Below are 27,206 nucleotides of genomic sequence, written 5' to 3' on the forward strand. Positions count from 1 at the left end.
CAACTCATGGGAATGCTGCTACCCAGAGCACAGAGGCACCTCAGGCAATTACCACTTATCATAAAGGGTTTGTAAAAATAGCCTCTGTCCAGCCAGGCAGGAAGCACATAAAGGCTGTCAAAATTAATGGCAAGGACCACCTTGGGTGGAGGGACACAAGTGCAGAAATTTCTGTGGTTAGGAGAAACCTTGTTCAGGAAAAAGACAGACTGTCAAGACCGATGGCAGAGCTTTTGTTAGTAGGAGGACACAAATTCTGTGTGCCTTTGGCTAAAGTGCACATAGAAACTCAAGATTTGGAAGCTGAACTGACTGTGGTGGCAGTTCCTAATAACCCATCACAATTGTTGCTGGGAAATGTTTTTTCAATGTGGCTTGGGCTGTCAAGGGTTCTGCCAGTAGCAAGGAGGAATATCATGCTGAAACCCCAGAGGAGAAAGATAAAGTCCCAGAAACTGCTGAAGGAATGGGAGAGCGTCTCTTTAATTCCTCTGCAGCAGTGGAAAACAGTCTGCTACCAGGGGTGGGTGTGGTTGAGACCAGCTCCTACTGCCAGTGGGCTAAAGGCAGTGTTTCCTCCAGGTGGAAGGGGAGCATATTGCCTGTCAGTGAGAAAACTGTCCAGGTTGCTGACTGTCAACAGGTTGTAGTTGAGCAAGAGTCAGACCTCTCTCTAGGGTGCATAGGAAGATGTGTCCTAGCGGGAAGCCCAGAGGAAGGTGATGGAACACTAGAGATACTGAGGTGGGTAAGGGTTCCACGGGCTGTGTAGCTGCAGACAAACCCAATTCAAAGAGGGAGGAGGACGTGGTGCCTGCCAGTGAAAGAACCATTCTGGCTGTTAGCTGAGAGCCCTTCACAGCTGCACAGGGGATAGATCCCACTCTAGAAAGCACAGAGATGTGTGTCTTAGAGGGGGGCCCCAGAGGAGGAAGTTGAGAAGGAATTTGGGAGAGTACAGGAATGTCTCCTCACTGATTACAGGGGAGGGTTTGCCCAGGACAGATTTGCTTGGTCAGCATCTTTGCTCCCAGGCATCCAACCTGTGGCTCAGGTTTTAAGAGGAAACTGTGTAACTGACCTCCCGGAAGGGAGCAGGCACACAACTGACCCCTTGGGGACAGAGAGAGCTATGACAGAGGGTACCCCAATCCAGCTCCCAGTTTTGAAAAATGATGTTCCTGATGTACTTGTGGAAACTAACTCTGTCTCTTTAAGACAGGATGAGAATCCTACTAAAGACTTGAGTGTCAATGAAAATGCTAATGACCCACCTGAGAAAGGGGAGGAGGAATCAATTTCCCCGGATGGGTAGGATCCACCAAGCAGCTAAGGAAAAACTGCTAAACAACAAATTAAAAGAAGCAGTGAGAGGCAAAAAGGCATCCTTTAAAAAGTGGAAGTTAAATCCTAGTGAGAAAAATAGAAAGGAGCAAAATCTCTGGCAAATGAAGTGTAAAAATACAATGAGGAAGAGGCCAAAAAAGAATTTGAGGAACAGTTAGGAAAAACTCAAAAAGTAATAGCAATTTTTTTCTTAAGTACATTGGAAGCAGGAAGCTGCTAAACAACCAGTGAGGCCACTGGACGATCAAGGTGCTAAAGGAGCACTCACGGACGATAAGATCATTGTGGAGAAAATAAATGAATTCTTTGCATTGGTCTTTGTGGCTGAGGATGTGAGGGAAATTCCCAAATCTGAGCCATTCTTTTTAGGTGACAAATCTGAGGAACCCTCCCGGATTGGGGTATCATTAGAGGTGGTTTTGGAACAAATTGATAAATTAAACAGCAATAAGGTGGATAGAAAGCTGGTTAGATAGTCGGGCTCAATGGCTCAATGTCTAGTTGGCAGCTGATATCAAGCGGAGTGCCCCAGGGGTCAGTACTGGGGCCGGTTTTGTTCAACATCTTTATTAATGATCTGGATGATGGGATGAATTGCACCCTCAGCAAATTCGCAGATGACACTAAACTGGGGTGGGGGGAGGGGGGAGAAGTAGATATGCTGGAGGGTAGGGATAGGGTCCAGAGTGACCTAGACAAATTGGAGGATTGGGCCTAAAGAAATCTGATGAGGTTCAACAAGGACAAGTGCAGAGTCCTGCACCTAGGAAGGAAGAATCCCATGCACTGCTACAGACTAGGGACCGAATGGCTAAGCGGCAGTTCTGCAGAAAAAGACCTGGGGACTACAGTGGACAAGAAGCTGGATGTGAGTCCGCAGTGTGCCCTTGTTGCCAAGAAGGCCAACAACATATTGGGCTGTATAAGTAGGTGCATTGCCAGCAGATCAAGGGAAATGATTATTCCCCTCTATTCGGCACTGGTGAGGCCACATCTGGAGTATTGTGTCCAGTTTTGGGCCCTCCACAACAGAAAGGATGTGAACAAATTGGAGAGAGTCTAGCGGAGGGCAACGAAAATGATCAGGGGTCTGGGGCACATGACTTATGAGGAGAGGCTGAGGGAACTGGGCTTGTTTAGTCTGCAGAAGAGAAGAGTGAGGGGGGATTTGATAGCAGGGTTCAACTACCTGAAGGGGGGCTTCAAAGAGGATGGAGCTCGGCTGTTCTCAGTGGTGGAAGACGACAGAACAAGAAGCAATGGTCTCAAGTTGTCGTGAGGGAGCTCTAGGTTGGATATTAGGAAACATTATTTCACTAGGAGGGTGGTGAAGCACTGGAATGGGTTATCTAGGGAGGTGGTGGAATCTCCATCCTTAGAGGTTTTTAAGGCCTGGCTTGACAAAGCCCTGGCTGGGATGATTTAGTTGGTGTTGGTCCGGCTTTGAGCAGGGGATTGGACTAGATGACCTCCTGAGGTCTCTTCCAACCCTAATCTTCTATGATTCTCTGATTCTAAGTCATCAGGACCAGATGGTATTCACCCAAGAATTCTGAAGGAACTCGAATGTGAAATTGCAGAACTACTAATTGTAGTCTGTAATCATTTAATCAGATTCTGTACCAGATGACTGGAGGATAGCTAATGTGATGCCAATTTTTAAAAAGGGCTCCAGAGGTGATCCCAGCAATTACAGGCCTGTAAGCCTGACTTCAGGACCAGGCAAACTGGTTGAAACTATAATAAAGAAAAATATTGTCAGACATATAGATGAACATAATTTGTTGGAGAAGAGTCAAGGTGGTTTTTTGTAAAGGGAAATAATGCCTCCCCAATCTACTAGAATTCTTTGAGGGGTCAACAAGCATGTGGACCAGGAGATGCAGTGAATATAGTGTACTTAGATTTTCAGAAAGCCTTTGACAAGGTCCCTCACCAAAGGCTCTTACGCAAAGTAAGCTTCCATGGGATAAGAGGGAAGGTCCTCTCGTGGATTGGTAACTGGTTAAAAGATAGGAAACAAAGGGTAGGTATAAATGGTCTGTTTTCAGAATGAAGAGTTAAAGAGTTAAATACAGGGATCTATACTGGGCCCAGTCCTATTCAACATATTCATAAATGATATGGAAAAAGGGGTAAACAGTGAGGTGGCAAAATTTGGAAATGATACAAAATTACTCAAGATAGTTAAGACCCAAGCAGACTGTGACGAGTTACAAAAGGATCTCTCAGAACTGGGTGACTGGGCAACAAAATGACAGGTGAAATTTAATGTTGATAAATACAAAGTAATGCACACTGGAAGACATAATCCCAACTATACATATAAAATGATGGGGGTCTAAATTAGCTGTTACCACTCAAGAAAGAGATCTTGGAGTCATTGGAGATAGTTCTCTGAAAACATCCACTCAGTGTGCAGCGGCAGTCAAAAAAGTGAACAGAATGTGAGGAATAATTAAGAAAGGGATAGATAATAGGACAGAAAATATCATGTTGCCTCCATATAAATCCATGGTATGCCCACACCTTGAATACTACGTGCAGATATGGTTGCCCCATCTCAAAAAAGATATATTGGAATTGGGAAACGTTCAGAAAATGGCAACAAAAATCATTAGGGGTCTGGAACGGCTTCCATATGAGGAGAGATTAATAAGACTGGGACTTTTCAGCTTGGAAAAGAGATAGCTAAGGGGAGATATGCTAGAGGTCTATAAAATCATGACTGGTGTAGAGAAAATAGATAAGGAAGTGTTGGTTACTACTTCTCATAACACAAGAACTAGGGGTCATCAAATAAAATTAATAGGCAGCAGGTTTAAAACAAATAAAAGGACGTATTTCTTCACATAACGCACAGTCAACCTGTGGAACTCCTTGCCAGAGGATGTTGTGAAGGCCAAGACCATACCAGGGTTCAAAAAAGAACTAGATAAATTCATGGAGGATAGGTCCACTAATGGTTATTAGCCAGGATGGGCAGGGATGGTGTCCCTAGCCTCTCTTTGCCAGAAGCTGGGAATGAGCAACATGGAGTGGATCACTTGATGATTACCGGTTCTGTTCGTTTCCTCTGGGGCACCAGGCACTGGCCACTGTCAGAAGACAGGATACTGGGCTAGATGGACCTTTTGGTCTGACCCAGTAGGGGCATTCTTATGTTCTTATGCTAAGAGACCACAGCCCTGTATAAGAAGGGGGTGGGAAAAGTCCCAATTCTTGGAGTGAGAATTACAAGGAAACCCTAGAAGGGCAGGGTGGAGGATTTTTTGCATGGGCTTAGCCCTGGAGATGGAATGCATCTCCATAAGGACCAGCCAGTAACATGCTAGGTCCTCTTACATCCTTACCTCTCCAAAACCCCAAAGACAGACATGAACAGAGAACCTTTACTGAAGGGACACTGGACAAAACACTAAAGGGGAAGAAAGAGCAGCTCCTGAATACATAGTATGGTTCAGGAAGAAATTGAAAAACACAATAAATATTCAACAAACCAGACCGTCTAAACAGAAGGCATGGTATGATAAACATACCTGGCAACGTCTCCCTGTCATTAATTTTCTGGTACTGTTAAGTCTCATAATACAGTTTGTTGGTTATGACAAAGAATTTGGTACTGATGGTAAATCCTTTAAAAATGTGTAACATACATAATTTTTGCAGAAAATTTTTAAACATGGTAGGAGTGGCATCAAGGAAGTCTTATAAGAATACTGCTTCTCATCTGTGGAGGAAAAATCTAGTAGGCCTAAACTAATAGGCCTAAAACTTTGGTTAAGCTAACTGTATGTATAAAGCATAAGAAGCGGGTGAGGAAATTGCCATTGAGAGGCAAATAGCAACAGCTCAGCTTAAAAAATGTAACCATAACCGCTAGAAGCTAGAAAAGACCATTAACCACAAAGGAAGCACCAGTCAGTAACAGGTAACGCTTGTTTTGCTATATTCCAAATAAGGAAAAGCTACCATTAAAGCTTGCACTATATGCCAAATAAGGAAAAATGCTGTTGAAGGAAGTGTGTTTAACAGATTATGGTTTTCAGCAATATAAGCTCCTGTATTTTCTGTTTATAGCAGAGCAGCTCTGGCTGACTCTCCCTGTATGCGCATGCTTGAATAAAGCTGGCTTTCAGGCTTGTTCTGAACCAAACAGAACCCGTGGTGATTTTTCCACGGCAATTCTTGGTGCCATGACTTGGATAGACAATGACCCCCGAGAGCTGGAGGACAGTGAGCTGTTTCCCACCAGACCCTGGGCCCATCAGAAAGGTAAGAGACCTTTTGAAATCTGTATATTGGTTTTCTGGTGGAGGACCGCCCGTAGGCTCTGGGCTTGGGTGAGCTGCACGCTCTATCCGGACTTCTGCTGCCAGACACGCCTGATGCCCTTGGGTGGGTTAGAATCCCATCCAGGTTTGGTTTTCCCGGGAAGAGCCACTGGGTGTGGCTGGGCAGGTCGTGGATAGACCTGGGTCCGTGTGCCAGTGTGAAAGTGAAGGTCGGTAGACCGGTGTGAGTGTGAGTCACAGGAAGACACCCAGAGCACCCTGCGAAGTCAGAGGTGCCTCTAAAGCAAGCCCTGTGATTCCATCTAGTGGGCATCACGATAAATGCCCTGACCTCGGCAGTTTCCCTCTGCATGGTATGACCGGTGAGGGGCCTGTCTGGGTCTAGGATTGTGTGATCCCATCCCTTCCATCCTCGGACGGTTTGTTGCCGTACCCTCTTTCCTCCCCTACCTCTAGTTAGAGCCACTGACTGGTCTGATCACCTCGCCTGAAGCGACAGAGTATGTGGCACCAGCCGACGCTCTTTGCTGAAGGGAGGCTGTAAGACAGTCGTGGAGACCCTAAATAAAACCTTCCCTGTGTGAGTGTGACGAGTGAAAGATCCGTAGGGATTCTGGGAGCCAGGGGGTCCAAAAAGGGATTCCCGCACTTGCCAGCAAAAGATGGGGGCTGGTGAGTCAAAAAGGATCACCATCCCGCCAAAAGGCACACCGGCATACTACACGTACGCAAATTATAGTCCTTTCACTTGCAAGTTTTTAGAGAAAGGGAATCGGTATACCAGGGATGATCCAAAATTACAGTTTCCCTTAGAGGGAAGCTTCGACCTTGACAAGATTGTGCACCTCAGAGGCGCACTTCAGGCCAAAGCAGTAGGGAAAGGTCCAGTTTGATGCATATTTCGATTGGTATGGGGAAACAGAAAAACGGCGCTGTGAATCTCAAATGAGGAGTCTCAAGGACTCCCAGGAGAAACTTAAAACGCAATTAAAAGAGGCAAAGGAGAAATTAACTCTTCTCCAAACCCTGGCTGGCCAGCAAATACCCCTTTACCCTTCAAGGCCTCTTCAAAAAAAACCCCTCGGCCCCATCCGCAGATCTTATAGATCTGTACTTAGAATGTAGACAGCTGGCTGCCCCTACATTACCTCGACAGGTGAGTACAGGTCCGTCCACTCAGGGAGGAACAAATAGAGAGGGCAGTGGACCCTGCCCGCCTCCACCAGACTACACACCTCCACCATTCTACAATCAGGAGGCTGACTCCACTATCCAGGGACCCTTGCCCCAAGCATTAACACCAATGTCAGCATCTACTTCACCGCCTTCCCCTGAGTCGCCCTCAGATCCCACAGGAAGACCAATCACTACCCTAGCATACTCGGTCTGATATCTGTGTGACCAATTAGACGGATTGCCAGAAAATTCATCTGGACCATTGGCAAAGAATACTAGACAATAGAAGTTACGATCCCAGGGGCCCCTCATGCTCAGCCCTCAGCCCCTGTCTCCCCATCATGAAACAGCATTCCCTTTGCACCAACTCCCAGGCCCAGGTGCTGATCATTCGGGTCAGGCAACCCTGGTGACTGTACATGCCCCTTGGTCTCCCACGGATTTGTATAATTTGATTGAAAAATTTCCTAAAATAAGGGAAGACCCAGTCAAATTTCAAGAAGATTTAAGAACAGTCATAAGCTGTTACAACCCTAACTGGGCAGATTTAAACCAACTCCTGAGAGGAGTCCTGCTCAGGGAAACATTAAATCGCCTCCTACAAGAGGCCCACTGGCCCAGCGACGACCAAGGCCATAATAGGAACTTAAACACAGACAGAAACAACCTGCTGGATGCAGTTCTTAAAAACTGCCCAAAAAAGGCAGATTGGACTAAAATTAGTGCTTGTAGACAAAATAAAGGAGAAAATCCTGCTGATTATATGCAGCGCCTTAAGCAGGTTTTTGAGGGATATTCTGGCATAGATAATGCAGAGCAAGATGCTAAACAAGCCATAGTGGCCGCCTTTGTCCGGGGACTCAATCCACGATTGGGGGACCAATTAGAAATTGGTACCATGGATTGGGAAGGAAAAAACCCAGATGAAATTCTGGCAGTCGCCCAGCATTACAACCGTCAGTTAAAAAGAAAAAGAACGACATCGAAACTAAATGAATGACCCTCCAGATCCAGAATATACAAAAACCCCACAACAACCGCCCATTAAGAGGAATAGGAGGGAGACCCAACAGAGGTCCCCACTGTCTCCCTGCTCAGAGGCAAAGTAATGACGCCTGTTACAATTGTGGACGGGTCGGCCATTGGAAAAACAATTGTCCCAATCGCCCTAACAGGTCAATCGACCCTGCCCTTTCATCGCAATATTCTTCCCCTGTTCCCTTATGCCCTCAAAGCCATTAGGATAGCCAGGAGACGGGTGACATCATCGCTTTGCTTGTTCCTTTGAACCAGACAGGACCATTTGTAAACTGTATAATTAATGGCACCCCTACCTCTTGCCTCCATGCGGGCGACTTCCCTTCCCTTCCAGTAACCTCAGAAATAGTAAATGCAGTAGGAGTGAGGAACACTCCTATTCCCCATCCCATCTCCTCACCTCTAACTATCTCTATTGGTCCTCTGTCTGAGCACCACGCTTTCCTCCTCAGCCCCTGCTCACCTGTTAACCTTTTGGGAAGAGACTTGCTGTGCAAATTAAATTGTACAATTTATTGCACCCCAGACGGGGTGTATTTGGATGTCCCTGATCCCAGTCAAAATGAGATCCTGGCAGTCTTGCAATTGGGCGCTCCAGAGGAGGAGACCGACCCCAGCCCTTCCTTGTTGCAACAGGAATTGCTGGCAAAGGTTCCTCCCTGTTTGTGGGCCGAGCACTCCAACCAGTGCATCAGGACTGCCAGACCGGTTCAAATTCGCCTAGATCCGGCAAAACACCTTCCTAGAGTTCAGCAATACCCTCTCTCAAGGAAGGCCGAAGAGGGAATCCACCCAGTGATTATCTCCCTAATTTGACAAGGAGTTATTATTCCTATAGTCAGTAAATGTAACACCCCCATTTTACCTGTAAGGAAACCTGGCAAGCAGATGTGGCGCTTTGTCCAGGATCTCCGCAGTCAATGCTGCTGTTCTCCCTATCTACCCCGTTGTCCCAAACCTTGCTATTATTCTCTCCTGTATTCCTCCCTCTGCTGTTCATTTCACGGTTGTTGACCTCTGCTCGGCTTTCTTCTCTATCCCTGTCCACAGAAATAGAATCATAGAATCATAGAATATCAGGGTTGGAAGGGACCCCTGAAGGTCATCTAGTCCAACCCCCTGCTCGAAGCAGGACCAATTCCCAGTTAAATCATCCCAGCCAGGGCTTTGTCAAGCCTGACCTTAAAAACTTCCAAGGAAGGAGATTCCACCACCTCCCTAGGCAACGCATTCCAGTGTTTCACCACCCTCTTAGTGAAAAAGTTTTTCCTAATATCCAATCTAAACCTCCCCCACTGCAACTTGAGGCCATTACTCCTTGTTCTGTCATCTGCTGCCACTGAGAACAGTCTAGAGCCATCCTCTTTGGAACCCCCTTTCAGGTAGTTAAAAGCAGCTATCAAATCCCCCCTCATTCTTCTCTTCTGCAGGCTAAACAATCCCAGCTCCCTCAGCCTCTCCTCATAAGTCATGTGTTCTAGACCCCTAATCATTTTTGTTGCCCTTCGCTGGACTCTCTCCAATTTATCCACATCCTTCTTGTAGTGTGGGGCCCAAACCTGGACACAGTACTCCAGATGAGGCCTCACCAATGTCGAATAGAGGGGGACGATCACGTCCCTCGATCTGCTCGCTATGCCCCTACTTATACATCCCAAAATGCCATTGGCCTTCTTGGCAACAAGGGCACACTGCTGACTCATATCCAGCTTCTCGTCCACTGTCACCCCTAGGTCCTTTTCCGCAGAACTGCTGCCTAGCCATTCGGTCCCTAGTCTGTAGCGGTGCATTGGATTCTTCCGTCCTAAGTGCAGGACCCTGCACTTATCCTTATTGAACCTCATCAGATTTCTTTTGGCCCAATCCTCCAATTTGTCTAGGTCCTTCTGTATCCTATCCCTCCCCTCCAGCGTATCTACCACTCCTCCCAGTTTAGTATCGTCCGCAAATTTGCTGAGAGTGCAATCCACACCATCCTCCAGATCTTTTATGAAGATATTGAACAAAACCGGCCCCAGGACCGACCCCTGGGGCACTCCACTTGACACCGGCTGCCAACTAGACATGGAGCCATTGATCACTACCCGTTGAGCCCGACAATCTAGCCAGCTTTCTACCCACCCTATAGTGCATTCATCCAGCCCATACTTCCTTAACTTGCTGACAAGAATACTGTGGGAGACCGTGTCAAAAGCTTTGCTAAAGTCAAGAAACAATACATCCACTGCTTTCCCCGCATCCACAGAGCCAGTTATCTCGTCATAGAAGGCAATTAGATTAGTCAGGCAGGACTTTCCCTTGGGAATCCATGCTGACTGTTCCTGATCACTTTCTTCTCCTCTAAGTGCTTCAGAATTGATTCCTTGAGGACCTGCTCCATGATTTTTCCAGGGACTGAGGTGAGGCTGACTGGCCTGTAGTTCCCAGGATCCTCCTCCTTCCCTTTTTTAAAGATTGGCACTACATTAGCCTTTTTCCAGTCATCCGGGACTTCCCCGGTTCGCCACGAGTTTTCAAAGATAATGGCCAATGGCTCTGCAATCACAGCCGCCAATTCCTTCAGCATAGTCAATATCTGTTTGCTTTCACCTACCAAGGATGTCAATACACTTGGACCAGGTTACCCCAAGGTTACACCAAATCGCCCACCTTGTTCTCACAGATCCTCAGAAGGGATCTGGATGACGTCGAGTTCAAAATGGGGTCCACTCTAGTCCAGTACGTAGACGACTTGCTATTGGCATCGTCATCTTTAGAGGCCTCTAAAACTGATTCCCTTACGCTATTGCAAGCTTTAGCCAAGAAGGGTCAAAAAGCCTCCAAGTCTAAACTGCAGCTCTGTCTGCCCAAGGTCCATTATTTGGGACATGATATTTCAGCTGGACAGAGACACTTGTCCTCTGCGTGAATACAAGCCATCCTCCAGGTCCCTAAACCAACCACTAAGAAACAAATGCGCAGCTTCCTAGGTATGGCCAGGTATTGCCGACAGTGGATCCTTGGGTATACAGCTATTGTTAGGCCCCTGCAAGAATTAACCCTTGACAAGGTTCCTGAACCCCTTCCATGGACCCCAAAAGCCAAGGAAGCATTTACTAAGATTAAGGAGGCTCTTACCAGGTCTCCTGCCTTGGGCTTACCTGACTACCAGAAACTCTTCACCCTCTACTGCCACTAGAAGGAGGAAATAGCCTTGGGGGTCTTTACTCAAACTCATGGCGACAAACGATGCCCCGTGGCATATTATAGCTCACCTTTGGACCCTATGGCAGCTGGACTCCCTCCTTGTCTTCGGGTGGTAGCGGCAGCCGCTTCCCTTGTGGAGACTTCTGCTACTCTTGTTTTGGGTTCCCCCTTATGTGTTGCCGTCCCACATGCTGTGACCACCCTGCTTCTACAAAGCAAAACCCAGCATCTCTCTAACTCCAGATGAACCAAGTGTGAAATGCTGCTTTTAAATGCCTCAAATGTAATTCTTACTCGCTGCCCTGTCCTTAACCCCGCTTCCCTACTTCCCACGGCAGCTGAGGGGGAACTTCATGACTGTTTAGCTGAGACAGCAGAACTCTCCACTCCTAGAATTGATTTGAAGGATACCCTGCTTCATAATCCTGATCTACTATTCTATGTAGATGGGTCCTGCCTCAGAAATCCTGCGGGCCTGCTCATGGCCGGCTATGCTGTTTGTTCCCAATACGAGCCTGTGGAGGCTCGCTCCCTTCCGGGAGCACATTCAGCCCAAGTCGCAGAACTTGTCGCCCTTACCCTTGCTTGTACTTTAGCCAAGAACAAGTCTGTTACCATCTACACAGACTCTCTATATGCCTTCGGGGTGGTTCATGATTATGGGCAACTATGGAAACACCGAGGATTTCTCACTTTGGGGGGGAGGGGCAAAGATCAGTAATGGGCCCTTTGTTGGTGCTCTTCTCTCTGCCCTTCAACTCTCTTCTGCTATTGCCATTGTAAAATGTACTGCTCACCAGAAACCTTAGGATGATGTTACCAGAGGAAATGCACTGGCAGATGCTACTGTCAGACAGGCGGCCATTTCCGGGTTTCTGGCTCCATTTGATTTTATTTTCTTCAGTTCACAGTTCCCCTCCATGCCTGCCTCTCTCCACGATTTAGCTTTTATGCAAGATTCGTCCCCAGAACCAGAGAAGGACAGATGGAGGCAGAATGGATGTACTTTGCATCCAGATGCCTTGTGGCGCTCCCCAGATGGCTGCTTGGTGGCGCCCAAGGCTGTGCTCCCCTATCTCACTTGTGCATCCCATGGATTAGCGCATGTGACTAAAGGGGGGATGATTGCTTTAGTACTGCATCATTGGTATGCCCCAAATTTCTCCATTATGGCACAGCAGTACTGCAATTCTTGTCCGATCTGCCTAGCCCACAATAGCGGCAGACCAGTTCGGACAAAACCCGCTGCGCACCCCACTCCGTGGGGACCTTTTGTAAATATCCAAATCAATTTTATCAATATGCCAAAATGTTGTTCTTATGAATATGTTCTTGTGTGTGTCTGCATGTATTCTGGATGGATAGAGGCCTACCCTTGCGCCAAGGCCGATTCCCGCACCATAGCAAAAAAATTTTTAAGGGATTTTATTCCTCGGTTTGGTCTACCTCTCTCTATTAACAGTGACTGAGGTACCCATTTTACAGGACAAATCATGCAACAGATTTGCAAGGCTCTTAACATCACCCAACACTTGCATTGTGCTCATCACCCCCAGAATGAAGGGGTGGTTGAGCGCAAAAATGGGGAACTAAAGAACAAAGTCTCTAAGATCTGTGCTGAAACCAACCTTAAATGGCCTGATGCCTTACCCCTTGCTCTCATATATATGAGGAACACACCTACACGCAAACATGGCCTATCCCCATATAAAATCCTTATGGCTAGACCTATGCGTATGCTGACTTCCCCTCCCCCACTCTCTTGCCAGTTGGACCTGCAACTAAATGATGATACTGTTATGACATACTGTCAGACGCTAATTCGTTGCATTAGGTCTATCCATTCACAGTTCCAAAGTGCCCTGGTGGAACCAGCTGACACACCATGCCATCCCCTTCAGCCTGGAAATTGGGTTTATATTAAGGTATATCAAAGAAAGACTTCTTTGGAACCTCGCTGGAAGGGCCCCTACGAGATCCTACTGACCACCCATACAGCAGTCAAGTGCAAGGGACTCGTTAGCTGGATCCACACCTCCCACGGCAAGAAAATAACGCCACCCTTGGACCCAGACGCTGGGGATTTTCAACCACGAGATCCAGTTCCAAAAAACAACCAGAGTGGTTGTGATGGCAACCTAGCTTCAGGCCCCAAAAGGGAACCTAGGTACAATCTCAGGAAGAGACAGTGACACTTCCAGTGATTCACCCTTATAGCTAGCTAAGGCTTCAGGCCTGCTGGTAAAGGGGACACCAGAGATCAAAGGCCAGAATAAAGCCTTTAGAAGCCCAGTGGAGAGCCTAGCGCCCGCTGGCACCCAACTGTCATGACCGACCCCACGGTCAGAATAAAAGAATTAGCCATGGTGTGAAAATGACTGATGCCTTCTATTTGGTTTGTATGCGTAACTATGTTCTTGCTACTATTGCTGAACTTTGATGATACTGTTATGTTCTTTTGGATGCACAAAGCCACCAGCAATTTGTCAATAAATAACCCCTCTGAAGGACCAAATAAAGTGCCAGTCACCTCTCCCTTATATGATGCTAAACCATGGATGTTCCAAAAGAAGAGGAACATCCGTTCTGCTAAAGCCAAGGCACAAAAATTCCTGACTGCCAAAGACATTAAGAATTTACCATAGTACAGAAGACAGAACATTGTACATTGGCAGGGAGGAACTTGTGGGTCCCATTCTTGGGAATGTGGCATTGATTGGGTATTGGGGTTTATTTCACAGGCTGTGCCCTGTGTTTTTGGACAAGTGGCTTCACCATGCACTGCCCTCCCTAATTGGCTTCCAGACAGTGACTATCAAAAACGCCTTGCTACCACAACCATCACCCCCACCATCCCTTCCTCCATTAACCTCACCACTGCACCCGCAACCTACCCAAATGTAGATGATATCGTACATTCAAATGAAGCCCAATGGCCAAAACCTTCACATTTAAGTGATTTATGGAAATTTTGCTCAGAAAAACTATTTTTTAAGGTTCAGGACTGTTCATATGAGCGAATGATTGAGTGGAGAACCAATTGGTTGGTGGAAATAGAAATATATGATATCACTGCAACTGAGTCCCAAAAGTCAGAGACTGAAATTAATGGGGCCCATAGCGGGAAAGATATGATGGCTATTCCCGGAGTTTGTAGCATGATAAATAAAAGAGACCCTTATTGTTATTTGGTCACCCAACTAATAATCAAACAAATACCCAGAAAGTTTGCTCCGCTGCTGAAAAAATGACCTGTACTGAAAATATCCCAATAACTAATAATTTAAACTGCACCATATTGCAGTACACCCCATCCTATGATATTGATGCTGAGGCCTCTCAAAAGTATATAAGGGTGTTCAGCCATCAAATGTAGTATAATACTTCATCAAAAACAGATGGGTCGGAGTTTCGATGGACTGTAATTAATGCTACACTAGGGACTGTAAAATTTACACTACCCTTATCTAGTTTTCAGATTACCTCTATATATCCTAATTGTTCAAAAGGAACTACCATTTGGTTCACACAGCAACAGACCTGGGCTTCCGCTAGAAAGAAGAGGGACTTGGCTGGACCCTATGGGATGGGGCAAATAGCATAGCTGCAATCTGGAATATCTATAAAGGTCAGCAACACGAGGAAAAATTGGGACAGTTGGAAAAAGCCACGGGCCTTATTACTGGAGCACAGCTAGCCCAGGTTCAGGCTGGTATTGGTGAATTACACGTTATCTCTGCCCTTAGTTCAATGACCCAAAAACTGTTAACAGACATGGTACTGGGTATCGTCAATGCTGGAAAGGCATTGCAGTGGGATCTGGCTTGTTCGGAGGTTCAGAATTTTCTGAATGACCAGCTTACGGCCATTCAGAGGGATCTTGAACATCAGGCGTGGCCTACTGCCCTTACAAATACTTCAGGAGTTCCATCTGATCTGTGGCCATGCAGACATACTTGGAGATTTTCTGAGTGGAAATGCAGACGTTCACAGTGCTCCTTCCAAGCATATGGGCCGGTTGGAAGGGTATGGGCTCCCACCTACCAAATCCTGCCAGGTCCATGGGAAGGATGCATGTGGGACTGGATAATTCACCGAGACGTTTGGGAACTTAAACTACCAACAGGTCTGCCCAACTGATTAGTAGTCAGTGCTCCTGGAGTAACGCCCGACATTTGGCAAGGGATTGGAAGCCAATGGACACTCTGGCCATTAGAACCCCCTCAACTTCAGTGTGTATGTAAACTAAAACCAGGAGAGGCTGTCACTGTTCATGATAACATTTGTTGGGAAGGTATGGGACATGCGACTATCCTGACAGGATGCCTACTTTTCCAAGCTAATAATAGCTGTGTGCATGTTGAAACCACCACCTTGAATGACATACATTTTAATCTCACCACAGCCGCAGGCAATCATATCATTTATTGGCCTGCAGATAAAACTCTACAATTAGCCCTCAGGTTCCAGATACCCTTTAACTGGACTTCCTTAGTACCTGACCAATTCCAAAATTTCCTTTCAATCCTACCTGAGGTTCAGAAAATTTCTGAATTACAGGGACAAATTCACATGTTCCAAAATATATATCAAGCCGGAAAAAATGCCTTTTATACTGCCTGTAGAATGTCTAATTTGTGTACCCAGACTAGTGTATTGTGTTTTGTGACTAAAGCTATACAACAACCCCAACCGCATCATATTATCACCATAGGAATTCTGTTGCTTTTACTGCTGTTTAGCATAGGGTTATGTTATTGTTGCTGTAAGAAATGTATTTATCATTGACTATCCAGCCCTAGACCTGCCAATCTCAGCGCAAGAAATCAGATGGCACTAATGATTGTAAAGCAGATGTATGACACAGTTTGGGCAGAACAGGAAAAACTAAAAAAGGAGGAAATTAACAGGCTCTTGGCTATGGAAGTTTAGGCCCAATTAGTGGTGTCAAAAAGGCACCAAAGGGGGGAATGTGGAGGAAAAATCTAGTAGGCCTAAATTAATAGGCCTAAAACTTTGGTCAAGCTAACTGTGTGTATAAAAAGAACAGGAGTACTTGTGGCACCTTAGAGACTAACAGATTTATTTGAGCATAAGCTTTCGTGAGCTACAGCTCACTTCATTGGATGCATGTAGCTCACGAAAGCTTATGCTCAAATAAATTTGTTAGTCTCTAAGGTGCCACAAGTACTCCAGTTCTTTTTGCGGATACAGACTAACACGATTGCTACTCTGAAGCCTGTGTGTATAAAGCATAAGAAGAGGGTGAGGAAATTGCCATTGAGAGGCAAATAGCAACAGCTCAGCTTAAAAATGTAACCATAACCACTAGAAGCTAGAAAAGACCATTAACCACAAAGGAAGCACCAGTCAATAACAGGTAAAGCTTGTTTTGCTATATTCCAAATAAGGAAAAGCTACCATTAAAGCTTGCACTATATGCCAAATAAGGAAAAATGCTGTTGAAGGAAGTGTGTTTAACAAATTGTGGTTTTCAGCAATATAAGCTTCTGTATTTTCTGTTTATGGCAGAGCAGCTCCGGCTGACTCTCCCTGTATGCGCACACTTGAATAAAGCTGGCTTTCAGGCTTGTTCTGAACCAAACACAACGCGTGGTGATTTTTCCACGGCACAGCTAATACCTGTAAACAGGCTTAGAGCTTGGCACAGCAGAGAAAGCATAACAAACCTAGACTGCGGTGCGGAAGGGGAAACTGAGGCACACCGCCTCATGGCATTGGTGGCTAACAGATATTGATATTGCATTATGTTAACAATGCTACACACAAGAATGTTTTCAGGCAATCTGGGAAAAGACACATAGAACTTTGCAAAAACACCTTTGGGTGACACTACAATGTTCGGTTAGTCATGGGAGTTGTACAACCAAAACCTAAAGAGAGCATTAGGCATACTGCCTTTATGTTAGTCAGTGACTAACCCTCTGACAGTTATCTATGGGGGGAGGTGTGACACTGCACCCCATATTCTTCATAGAGATCTTATTATGGTATCATTATGGCATAATTATGATATATTTTATGCAAGATAGGTGTGACGTTATTGACATAAACTGTGACTGTATAGATCATTGTTGCAACTACTGTTATATATTCGCAGCAAATATTGTACAGAGGTTGTCGTGTGAGGTGTCTATAAAAAGGTTATGATTTGCTGGTTATGATTATGCTGTCTGTATGTGTGTACCATTTTTGTAGTTGAAGTTATGAATAGCGGCTACGTACTTGTATCTCAATGTGTTTTGATTCTAAGTAGCCTCAGTGAAGCATTTGGTCAGCGTCTTGAGAAAGGACTATTCTTAGTAAGTGCCCAATCAAGAATCCCTTAACTGACAATGGACTTTGGGAGACGCCAATCTACAGCTGAGCTTTCCTGGGAACTAACATGTAAACAATGGTGTAGGCCTGTAAAGAACTGAGTCATGCATGGACATGTGGCTTGGCTATGTAACTCCATTTTGCAGCTGTGAATTCCACAGTAAGAACAAAGAGGTGTCCTTCCACGGGGCAGAGAATATAAAAGGCCCTGGAGACCCCTCCATTTTGTCTTCAATCCTGCTTCTTACTTTTGGAGGAACCTTGCTACAAACTGAAGCTCTGAACAAAGGACTGGATGACCCATCCCAGCTGTGGATGTACTCCAGAGACTTGATTTGAACCTGCAGTTTATTTCATCACTGCTACAAGCCTGAATCAAGAACTATGCCATTACTGTATGCAATTGATTCCATTTAATCAATTCTAGCTTTCATCTATATTTCTTTCCTTTTATTAATAAACCTTTAGAATTTAGATTCTAAAGGATTGGCAACAGTGTGATTTGTGAGTAAGATCTGATTTGTATATTGACCAGGGTCTGGAGCTTGGTCCTTTAGGATCAGGAGAACCCTTTTTCTTTTACTGGGTATTGGTTTTCATAACCATTCGTCCCCATAATAAGAGAGGCACTGGTGATGACACTGCGAAACTGGAAGAACGAGGAGCACTTGTGGCACCTTAGAGACTAACATATTTATTTGAGCATAAGCTTTCGTGGGCTACAGCCCACTTCATCAGATGCATGCAGTGGAAAATACAGGAGAAACATATATATATATATATTACAAAGAACATGAAAAAATGAGGGTTGCCATACCAACTCTTAACGAGACCAATCGATTAAGGTGGACTATTATCAGCAGGAGAAAAAAAACTTTTGTAGCGATAAGCAGGATGGCCCATTTCAAACAGTTGACAAGAAAGTGTGAGTAACAGTAGGGGGAAAATTAGCACAGGGAAATAGTTTTTAGTTAGTGTAATGACTCGTCCACTCCCAATCTTTACTCAAGCCTAACGCCACTAGCTGCCACCTTCAGCCCACAACTAAAACCTCTCCAGTGCATTATCAAGGATCTACAACCTATCCTGAAGAACAATCCTTCACTCTCACAGATCTTGGGAGACAGGCCAGTCCTCGCTTACAGACAGCCCCCCAACCTGAAGCAAATACTCACCAGCAACCACACACCACAAAACAAAAACACTAACCGAGGAACCAATCCTTGCAACAAAGCCCATTGCCAACTCTGTCCACGTATCTATTCAAGGGACACCATCATAGGGCCTAATCACATCAGCCACACTGTCAGAGGCTCGTTCACCTGCACATCTACCAATGTGACATATGCCATCATGTGCCAGCAATGCCCCTCTGCCATGTACATTGGCCATACTGGACAGTCTCTACGCAAAAGAATAAATGGACAGAAATTAGACGTCAAGAATTACAACATTCAAAAACCAGTTGGAGAACACTTCAACCTCCCTTGACACTCAATTACAGACCTAAAAGTCGCAATTATTCAACAAAAAAACTTCAAAACCAGACTTAAACGAGAAACAGCAGAACTGGAATTAATTTGCAAACTGGACAACATTAAATTAGGCTTGAATAAAGACTGGGAGTGGATGAGTCATTACACTAACTAAAAACTATTTCCTCATGCTAATTTTCCCCCTACTGTTACTCACACCTTCTTGTCAACTGTTTGAAATGGGCCATCCTGATTATCACTACAAAAGTTTTTTTTTCTCCTGCTGATAATAGCCCACCTTAATCGATTGGTCTCGTTAAGAGTTGGTATGGCAACCCTCATTTTTTCATGTTCTTTATCTAATCTATCTATCTATCTTCCTACTGTATTTTCCACTGCATGCATCTGATGAAGTGGGCTTTAGCCCATGAAAGCTTATCCTCAAATAAATCTGTTAGTCTCTAAGGTGCCACAAGTGCTCCTCGTTCTTTCTGTTGATACAGACTAACACGGCCGCTACTCTGAAGCCTGGGAAACTGGAGTGTCTAAGGGAATTGCTTGTGTGATTGATGGTTAGCCAGTGGGGTGAGACCGAAGTCCTCTCTGTTTGGCTGGTTTGGTGTGCCTTAGAGGTGGACAACCACCAGTCTGGGGCTGTGACTGCCCTGCTCTAAGCAATTTGTCCTGAATTGCTACTCCCAGTTGTGTCCCACCAAAGCCAGCATCGTTACAATAGGCCATGTGAGATATCTTTGGAAAGGTTATGATTTACTGAATATGATTATCCTATTTGTATGCATGTATCATTTTTGTATCTGAAGTTAGGAATATTGACTATGTATCTGTATTACAAATGTGTTTACACCTGGGGAACGCCCACTAGACAAGATGCTTTCATTTTGAAAAGCTGGGTGGAGAAGGGCCATTAGAGAAAACAACAGGCCTTAGAAGAAGCTTATTTCCCACCTGGGGAGCCTTCCTGAGGAGGCCGCAGACAGCCTCCAAGTAATGGCTGCTGTGAGATGACAAAGACGTGTAACCAGGTCACCTGGTGCTGGACTCTATCTTGGGACATCAGTATTTTTTCACTGACTGGCATGGGAACCAAGCTTTGAAACAAAGGGTTCCCGCCACATGCAAAAGCTATATAAGGCAGGGGAGTGACATCATCGTGGGTCTTCACAGACTCCCCACCCAAAGAGACTCCTGGAAACACCTGAGGAAGAAAGACTGACCTGGGGGAAGTGCTGGACCTAGGCTAAAGGGATTTTTAGCCTGTGAATGGAACACCTGGGGATTCCAAGCTGTAAGTTAGTGCAGCTTGCCCCTTAGGAATCTGCAGACTGCTTGTATCATCATTTAGGATAAGAATCCTCTATTCATATCCAAACTTGTTACTATATTAAGCTTAGTTTGCAGTTTTTGTTTATTTGCTAGGTAAACTGCTTTGATCTGTTTGCTATCCCTTATAATCACTTAAAATCTAACTTTTTGTAGTTAATAAACTTGTTTTTGCTTTGTTTAAAACCAGTGTGTGGGATTCATAACTCGGCGCAGAAAACTATTGTATATTCCTCTCCACATTGCGGGAGGGGGTAAATTTCATGAGCTTACGCTGTACAGTTCCCTGTACAGCACAAGACAGTATAATTTGGGGTTTACACTCCAGAGGGGGCGTGCCTGAGTAGCTGGGAAGTTCCCTAGTTGGACCCTTCCCATGCAGGGCTGGTCATAACTTCTGCATGTAACTGCAGCTAGGTGTATCCCTACCTGTATTGGGCTGGGCAGCTTGTCACAGCAGTGCAGTATGAAGGGAGCCCAGGCTGGTGGGTCAGGGGGCTCAATGGTACCCCAGTTTGAGGTGGCACCCCAGGGTGAACCCATCACAACGGTAACCTCCCCCTCCATGGTGCCACACCTCTTGGGGCAGGGCTCTGGAGAGACTCTCCCAGAAGCATGAGGAGGAGTAAGGTATTGTGGGTAAGCTGGACAGTGGTGCTACATTACTGGGAGGCAGCGCTGTGGAGTTACTGGTTCCCCAAGGAATTCCCAAGTAGCTATTGCTGAGGCCTGGGCATTTCAGCCCAGCTCCACACCAGAACTGGCACAGGCCAAAGCACCAGAGCCAGCCCACTGTGTTCCCACATGGCCCACTACCTGGTGGCTGTCCGGCAGGGAGCCCCCCCGCTTGTACCACATGACTGTGGCTGGCGACTGGCCCGTGACGAGGCAGTTCAAGTCCAAGGACTGTCCCTCAGTGACGGCAGAGGAGGAGGACTCGATCCGGATAGGGGGGGCTGGAAGAGCAGAGAGGGAGGGGTAGAGCCAAGAGCAGAGCATCACCAAAAGGCAGACTGGAGCAGCGCTGGCTGGGGGAGGGGTAAGAACCCTCAAGTGATTTGTAAAGCAATGGAAATGACCTGCCCCGCCCGCAGCCCCACAGGGTCAGAGCGCAGCTCTCCTAGGACTGGCAAGGCAGCTGCACGGACCTCAGGGCAACACCAAGGGGAAAGAGGGCAGCCCATGGCCCGCCCTTCACCCTCCAGTGCAGATCCACTGGGGGGGTCTCCGGCCCCCAGAGATCAGCAGAAACTTCCAGATTTCCCCCCCCCCCCCACAACAGCAACCGCTGTGCTGCCTGGTCATGCCACTGCGAGGCTGGTTCCCCTGGGGAAAGCACCAAGGGCAACTGTCTGTGAGAGCAGATCCCTGTGGCACACTCCCTGCAGCCTGCACCCGTCTGCACAGGCTCCTCCACTGACCTGTGGAAGGGGAATGGTGGCCCCGAAACCTGCCATGTGCAGCGGGCAGGGTGCGGAGGGCAGCATCTGAAGGGGCAAGGCAGGGTCTGGAAAGCACATCACCTGGGGCCACAGCGGGTCAGAGCCATCCCTCACCCAGTGGATGCCAGAGCATCGCTCACAGGGACCCCTGGTACCAGGGCAACAAGAGCAGGGAACTCCTGCCCCCAAGCCAGCCAGCACACACAGCTCAGCCTTACCATGTGGGAAGCCGGCGCTGTGCTGGACAGTAACTGGGATGGAGGCCTCATGGGGGCTGGCACCGATGCTCACGCGGCAGACGTACTCACCCGAGTCGGCCGCTGAGACCTGAGAGATGCGCAGGTGGGAGCCAGAGACCTGGCAGGGAGATGGGTGGGAGAGAGGGAATTCAAGGGGGAAGAGAAGAAAACAGACCTGAGCTTAACCCTCAGCCCCACTGTGTCCCCTGCCCAGCCCCCTTGAAAATCCCAGGGACTCGCTGGGCCTCAGCCTGAGAATGACTGGCCTCTCATTTCTGCATCCTCCCATCTCCGTGTTCTCAGAGAATGACACAGCTGCCCGCCTGCCCTGGGATAAGGAAAAGCCTCCTTGGGATCCATGAACATCTGTGCCAGGACCCGAGGGAGTCCACACAGGGGCTCTGCAGTGCCACAGGCCACAACCCCAGCGGGGATGAACTGGTGCAGGTCCGCAGCTGTCCATTGAGTCACACTGATTTCCTACAGCTGTACCTGGTGTCTGGCTGGCAGGGAGCCCCCCCGCTTGTACCACGTGACCGTGGCTGGTGCCTGGCCCGCGACGAGGCAGTTCAGATCCAGGGTCTGTCCCTCGGTGATGGAAGATGACGAGGCCTCGATCCGGATGGGGGGCGCCATGCCCGAGGCTGGAAGAGCCAGGACAGGGTAGAGAATCCCTGGGTTAATCAGCTTAGCATGGATCAATGGCTAAGAGTTCATTTAAAGCCCAGCAGCTCGTCTACTAGGGCCCACAATGCAGCCCACACGTCCTCATGCCTAGCTACTGCAGCCTAGCATGGAATTATTCATCGTTCGTGTTATCTGCAGGTGCCCTGTCAAGGACAGGCCCCTGCATGCCAGGTGCTGCACAGCCACAGAGCAGAAAGGTGGGCCTGGCAGTCAAAATGCATTAGCAATGGCTCATTTTCTTGCAGCCCCCCGGAGGGGGCTGGCTGTGCTGGGGTCTCGCAGGCCAAAAGCTGGAGATGCTTGGCCTTTTCCGGCTGATCTCCCAGTTGGTCACTTATTTCAAGTGACAGTGCCTGGTGGCAGCACCAAGAACCTCCCCGCAGAAGAGGCAGGATCATGGCAGCCTGAGCTGGGAGCCACTCTCTGTGATCAGTGCTCGGTCAGGTGCCAGCGACCCTTCCACTGGCATGCTGCCAGCTCCTTGTGGGCCTCAGGGCTGTTTGTACCCATGCCCCTTTTGCACAAGCATCTGTGCCATGGGGTTTTACTAGCATGAGCTCAAACGCCCCCCCAGCCACTCACAGGGGGAGACTGAGCTATGTTCCTTCAAGCATTCGCTCCCAGAGACGAGTCACGCAGCCTCAGTTCCACCAATCGGGAGCAGAGGGGTGACACCACGTGACCTATCAGGCCCAGCACAACTACGCAAGGCAGCTCCGAATTCTTGCCAGTGTCACTTCTTACCCTACCAGGGGCATTCTGTACTTAGCAGTCCCAGAGTGACTCCGGGCTCCGCCAGTGCCAACAGTTAATACCCCAGCAGCCACCCCACAGCAGGGGTCCACAGCAAAGCTGGGCTGCTGTGACAACACCCCTGAATGGGTCCCCGCAGGGACTGAACCGGAGTCTTGGGATATCACAACAAGACAGTCAACTGCTTGAGCTAACAACCCAGCTCCAGCAGCTTGGGGCAGGGAACAGTGCACTTGGGAAGCTCTTCACTGGCCGGCCACTAGAGGGAGGCAGGGCTGCGTGCCTGGGGTCCGCTCTCCATACGCTGAACACAGGCTAGTTTGCAGGATCAGTGCAGAGCCCTTTCATGGGGGCAGACCCCCCAAGATGCTTCCCCCTCCTCTTAGCCCAGGCTAAGGGAGCAGATTTTCTGTGGGAGCCTCTTGTTAAAGTCCTGGAAGCACCAACAGCTGGAGAGAAGCTGCTGGAGCTGAAAGGCAAGGGCCTTGCCCCCTCCTGGGCCCTGCCCTGGGGAGCTACACCCCCCCCAGCTGGATGGCATGTGGTTGATGCCCAATGCTGCGCTGCACAGCATGTGCCAGGGCAGCCCTGCAAGTGGCCCAGTCGGCCGGCACATCCCTAGTGGTTAGCAGTGAAAGCCCATCCCTGGGCCCCTACCTCGTAGCACCACCACCTCGATCCTGGCGCTGCCGACACCGGCTGGGCTGGTCCCGATGCACAGGTAGACCCCGCTGTCAGCAGCCGTGATGGAGGGGATCACCAGAGTGGCGATGTCGGTGCGCTCCGAGCGGGACTGCAAACACAGCAAGGGAGCAGTCAGGGCTGGGGTCCCGGGGGCACACACCAGGGACATGCTCCAGGTGTGCAGGGAGAGGGGAGGGCACCTGGGACCCCATCCCCATTGTGCGGGGTCAGCAGCAGGGCCCACTGACGAGACCATTAATCAGTGCCCAGAAGACAGCACAGCAATTTAGCAGGAAAGGGGCTGCTGGGTGGCCATCTTGGTTACTGGTGGTTTGTCTGGGTGGTACAGGGCGTGTGGGGGGTGGCTCTCTGTCCCTCAAAGTAGCACCCTGGAACCCCCATATTCACATGTCAAATAATTATGATCTATTTCCCACAAGCATGCTGTGACGTTTGACTCCATATTCTTTAGAAAAATATGCTTATGATATGAATATTATATAACTGAGACATACTTTAAGCAAGATGGCTCATGTGAGATATCATTGGAAAGGGTATGATTTACTGGATGTAATTATCCAATTTGTATGCCTGTATCAGTTCTGTATCTGAAGTTAGGAATATTGACTATGTATCTGTATTTCAACTATGCTACTTTGGGTGATAATGCCCACTGCTAACACTTCAGGTGCAACAATGGAAAAGCCAGACAGGGCGGATGGCCCATCAGTGAGGACAACGGATTGTGAAATCTTGGCCTTCCTGCGGAATCTCCGTACTGCCACTGACTCATGGACGCTGTGATATTGCAGAGTCAGAAGGTCTTCTCACCTGATACTAAACATTACCTGGGACTTCTGGTAACTTTCCCCTGGAAGGGAAGGGGGATCAAGTTTGGGAAACGAAGGATTCCCGCCTTATGTAAATTCTATTTAAGGATGGGGAGGAAGGCAAACGGGACCCCTCCTCTCCATGGCCTGTCTGCCCAAGAAGAAAGACTGCTTTAAAGCCACCTGAAGGGAAGGCGGGTGGGAGTCCAGACTGAGACAGGGATCCAGTCTGAAAAGAAATATAACTGGAACTCTGAACTACAGAAACTTTGCAATCTGCCTAAAATAACATTTAGGGTAAGAAATTACATTGTGTAACCTGTTTCTTAAGTATACTGAGCTTAGCTTGTGTACTTTGGTTTATTTGCTCAGTAATCTGCTTTGTTCTGTCAGTTACCTCTTATATTCATTTAAAATTCACCTTTTGTAGTTAATAAACTTATTTCTTGTTTATAATATAACCCAGTTTATGTAATTTCTAACTGCGGGGGGGGGGGGGGGGCAAGAAGTTGTGCATATCTCCTTCCATGGTGAGGGAGGGGGCGAATTTCATAAAACCTTTGGGTTTGTACCCCTTAAACGGAATGGGCACTAGAGTGCTGGGGCGAGCCCCGAAGGCTGAATCTTCCCAGAGCGGATCTCTGTCTCTATGTGCAGTTGGGCGTGGCCCTGCCTCTGTGCTTGGCTGGAACAGGCTTGTGGGCCTACCCCAGCCAGGCCAGGTAAAGGGGACCCAGACTGGCAGAATAGGCTGATTCAGTGGCATCCCAGCACGTAAGGTGACACCCCAAAAGGCCCAAACCCGTCACACATGCCATGTAAAATATCATATGAAAGCTCATGATCTGCTGAAATCCACTGTTCTGTCCAAACCTGTATATTGTTAATGTGTATGAAGTTATGAGATTTTGCTGTATGGTTGTTACTGAAATATGGTGTAAGTCTGAGACTCTCTACTGCTAGGTGGTGACCCACTCCCTGGGGAGTGTTATGCGACCATTAATCAGCAGGGGAATTATAAACAAGGAATTTACAATACTTGTAAGAGGGCTGCACAAGCATCACACAGTGGGGGATTGCTCAACTCTGTGACACAGCAAAGCCTGCCAGGACATGTCTGGGCTAGTGTTTTCCAGGCACATGAACTGAGGATATAAAATAGGGGACAGTGGCATCATTCTTTCACCTTTCTCCTCCCACACCTACACTGGAAGCAACAAGAATGCTGGGAAGACAAAGACTTCAACTGAGGAGATTGGTCCCAGGCTCAAGGGAGAAGCCTGTGTATTAAGAATTGTATCATCCAGTGTGGTGACAAAACTGCTTGATCCAAATATTGCCGAGTGTAATAAGGTTTCAGATATAGACTGAGTGCTTACCTTTTATTTTCTTTTGTAACTAGCTCTGACCTTTTGTGCCTACCACTTGTAATCACTTAAAATCTATCTTTCTGTAGTTAATAAATCTGTTTTATATTTTACCTAAAACAGTGTGTTTTGCTTCAAGTGCTTGGGAAATCTCAGCTCAGTTTACAAAGGCTAGTGTGTGTCCTCTCCACATTGAAGGAGGGGTGGACTGGGTATTAAACATACACTGGTCAGGTACAGTTCTGGGGTGCAAGGCTGGAGAGCTGGAGGGAATTGGCTGGTGGCTTTCTCTGTGTGATCCATGAGCGGCTCAGGGAGTATTCATGCAATCTAGCTGGGTGTGGGACTCCACATGCTGATGGCTGAGTGATAACAGTGCCCAGAAGGGTTTGCTGCTTGTCACTAGCAAAGCATTGTGAGCGACAACCCAGGCTGGAGAGTTAAGGGGGCACAGCGGTATCCAAGTTCCAGGTTGTACCCCAGTGATCCCGTAGGGTTGCCAGGCATCCAGTTTTCGACCACAATGCACAGTCGAAAAGGGACCCAGGAGGCTCCAGTCAGCACCAGTGACTGGGCCTCTAAAAGTCCAGTCCGTGGTGCAGTGGGGCTAAGGCAGGCTCCCTGCCTGCCCTGGCTCCACGCAGCTCCCCTAAGCAGCCAGCATATCCGGCTCCTAGGCACAGGAGCAGCCAGGGGGCTCTGCGTGCTGCCCCCGCCCTGAGCGCCAGCTCCACAGTTCCCATTGACCAGGAACCACAGCCAATGGGAGCTATCGGGGTGCCACCTGCAGCCGCGGGCAGCACATGAAGCCCCCTTGCCGCCTCTCCACCTAGAAGCTGGACATGCCGGCGGCTCCAGGAGCCGCCTGAGGTAAGCGCCGCACCCCGAACCCCCTCCTGCACCCCAACCCCCTGCCCCAGGTCGGAACCCCCTCCCACACTCTAACTCCCTCCCAGAGCCCACATCCCACACCCCCTCCTGCACCCCAAACCCCTCATCCCCAGCCC

At 47.8% G+C, this 27,206-nt stretch overlaps 1 protein-coding gene across 1 annotated transcript in view; it reads right to left on the minus strand.

The window, feature by feature from the left end:
• HSPG2 (heparan sulfate proteoglycan 2) overlaps window positions 1-27,206 on the minus strand; it is a 173,972-nt gene that overhangs the window by 48,609 nt on the left and 98,157 nt on the right. The window contains exons 51-53 of the mRNA XM_077837560.1: window positions 23,979-24,111; window positions 22,371-22,519; window positions 21,857-21,996 (exon numbers count right to left, since the gene is read on the minus strand). Of these exons, the coding sequence (XP_077693686.1) occupies window positions 21,857-21,996; window positions 22,371-22,519; window positions 23,979-24,111 (422 nt within the window). The remainder of the gene's footprint in view (window positions 1-21,856; window positions 21,997-22,370; window positions 22,520-23,978; window positions 24,112-27,206) is intronic.

This window comes from Eretmochelys imbricata, chromosome 18, assembly GCF_965152235.1.
Source record: "Eretmochelys imbricata isolate rEreImb1 chromosome 18, rEreImb1.hap1, whole genome shotgun sequence".
NCBI lineage: Eukaryota > Metazoa > Chordata > Testudines > Cheloniidae > Eretmochelys > Eretmochelys imbricata.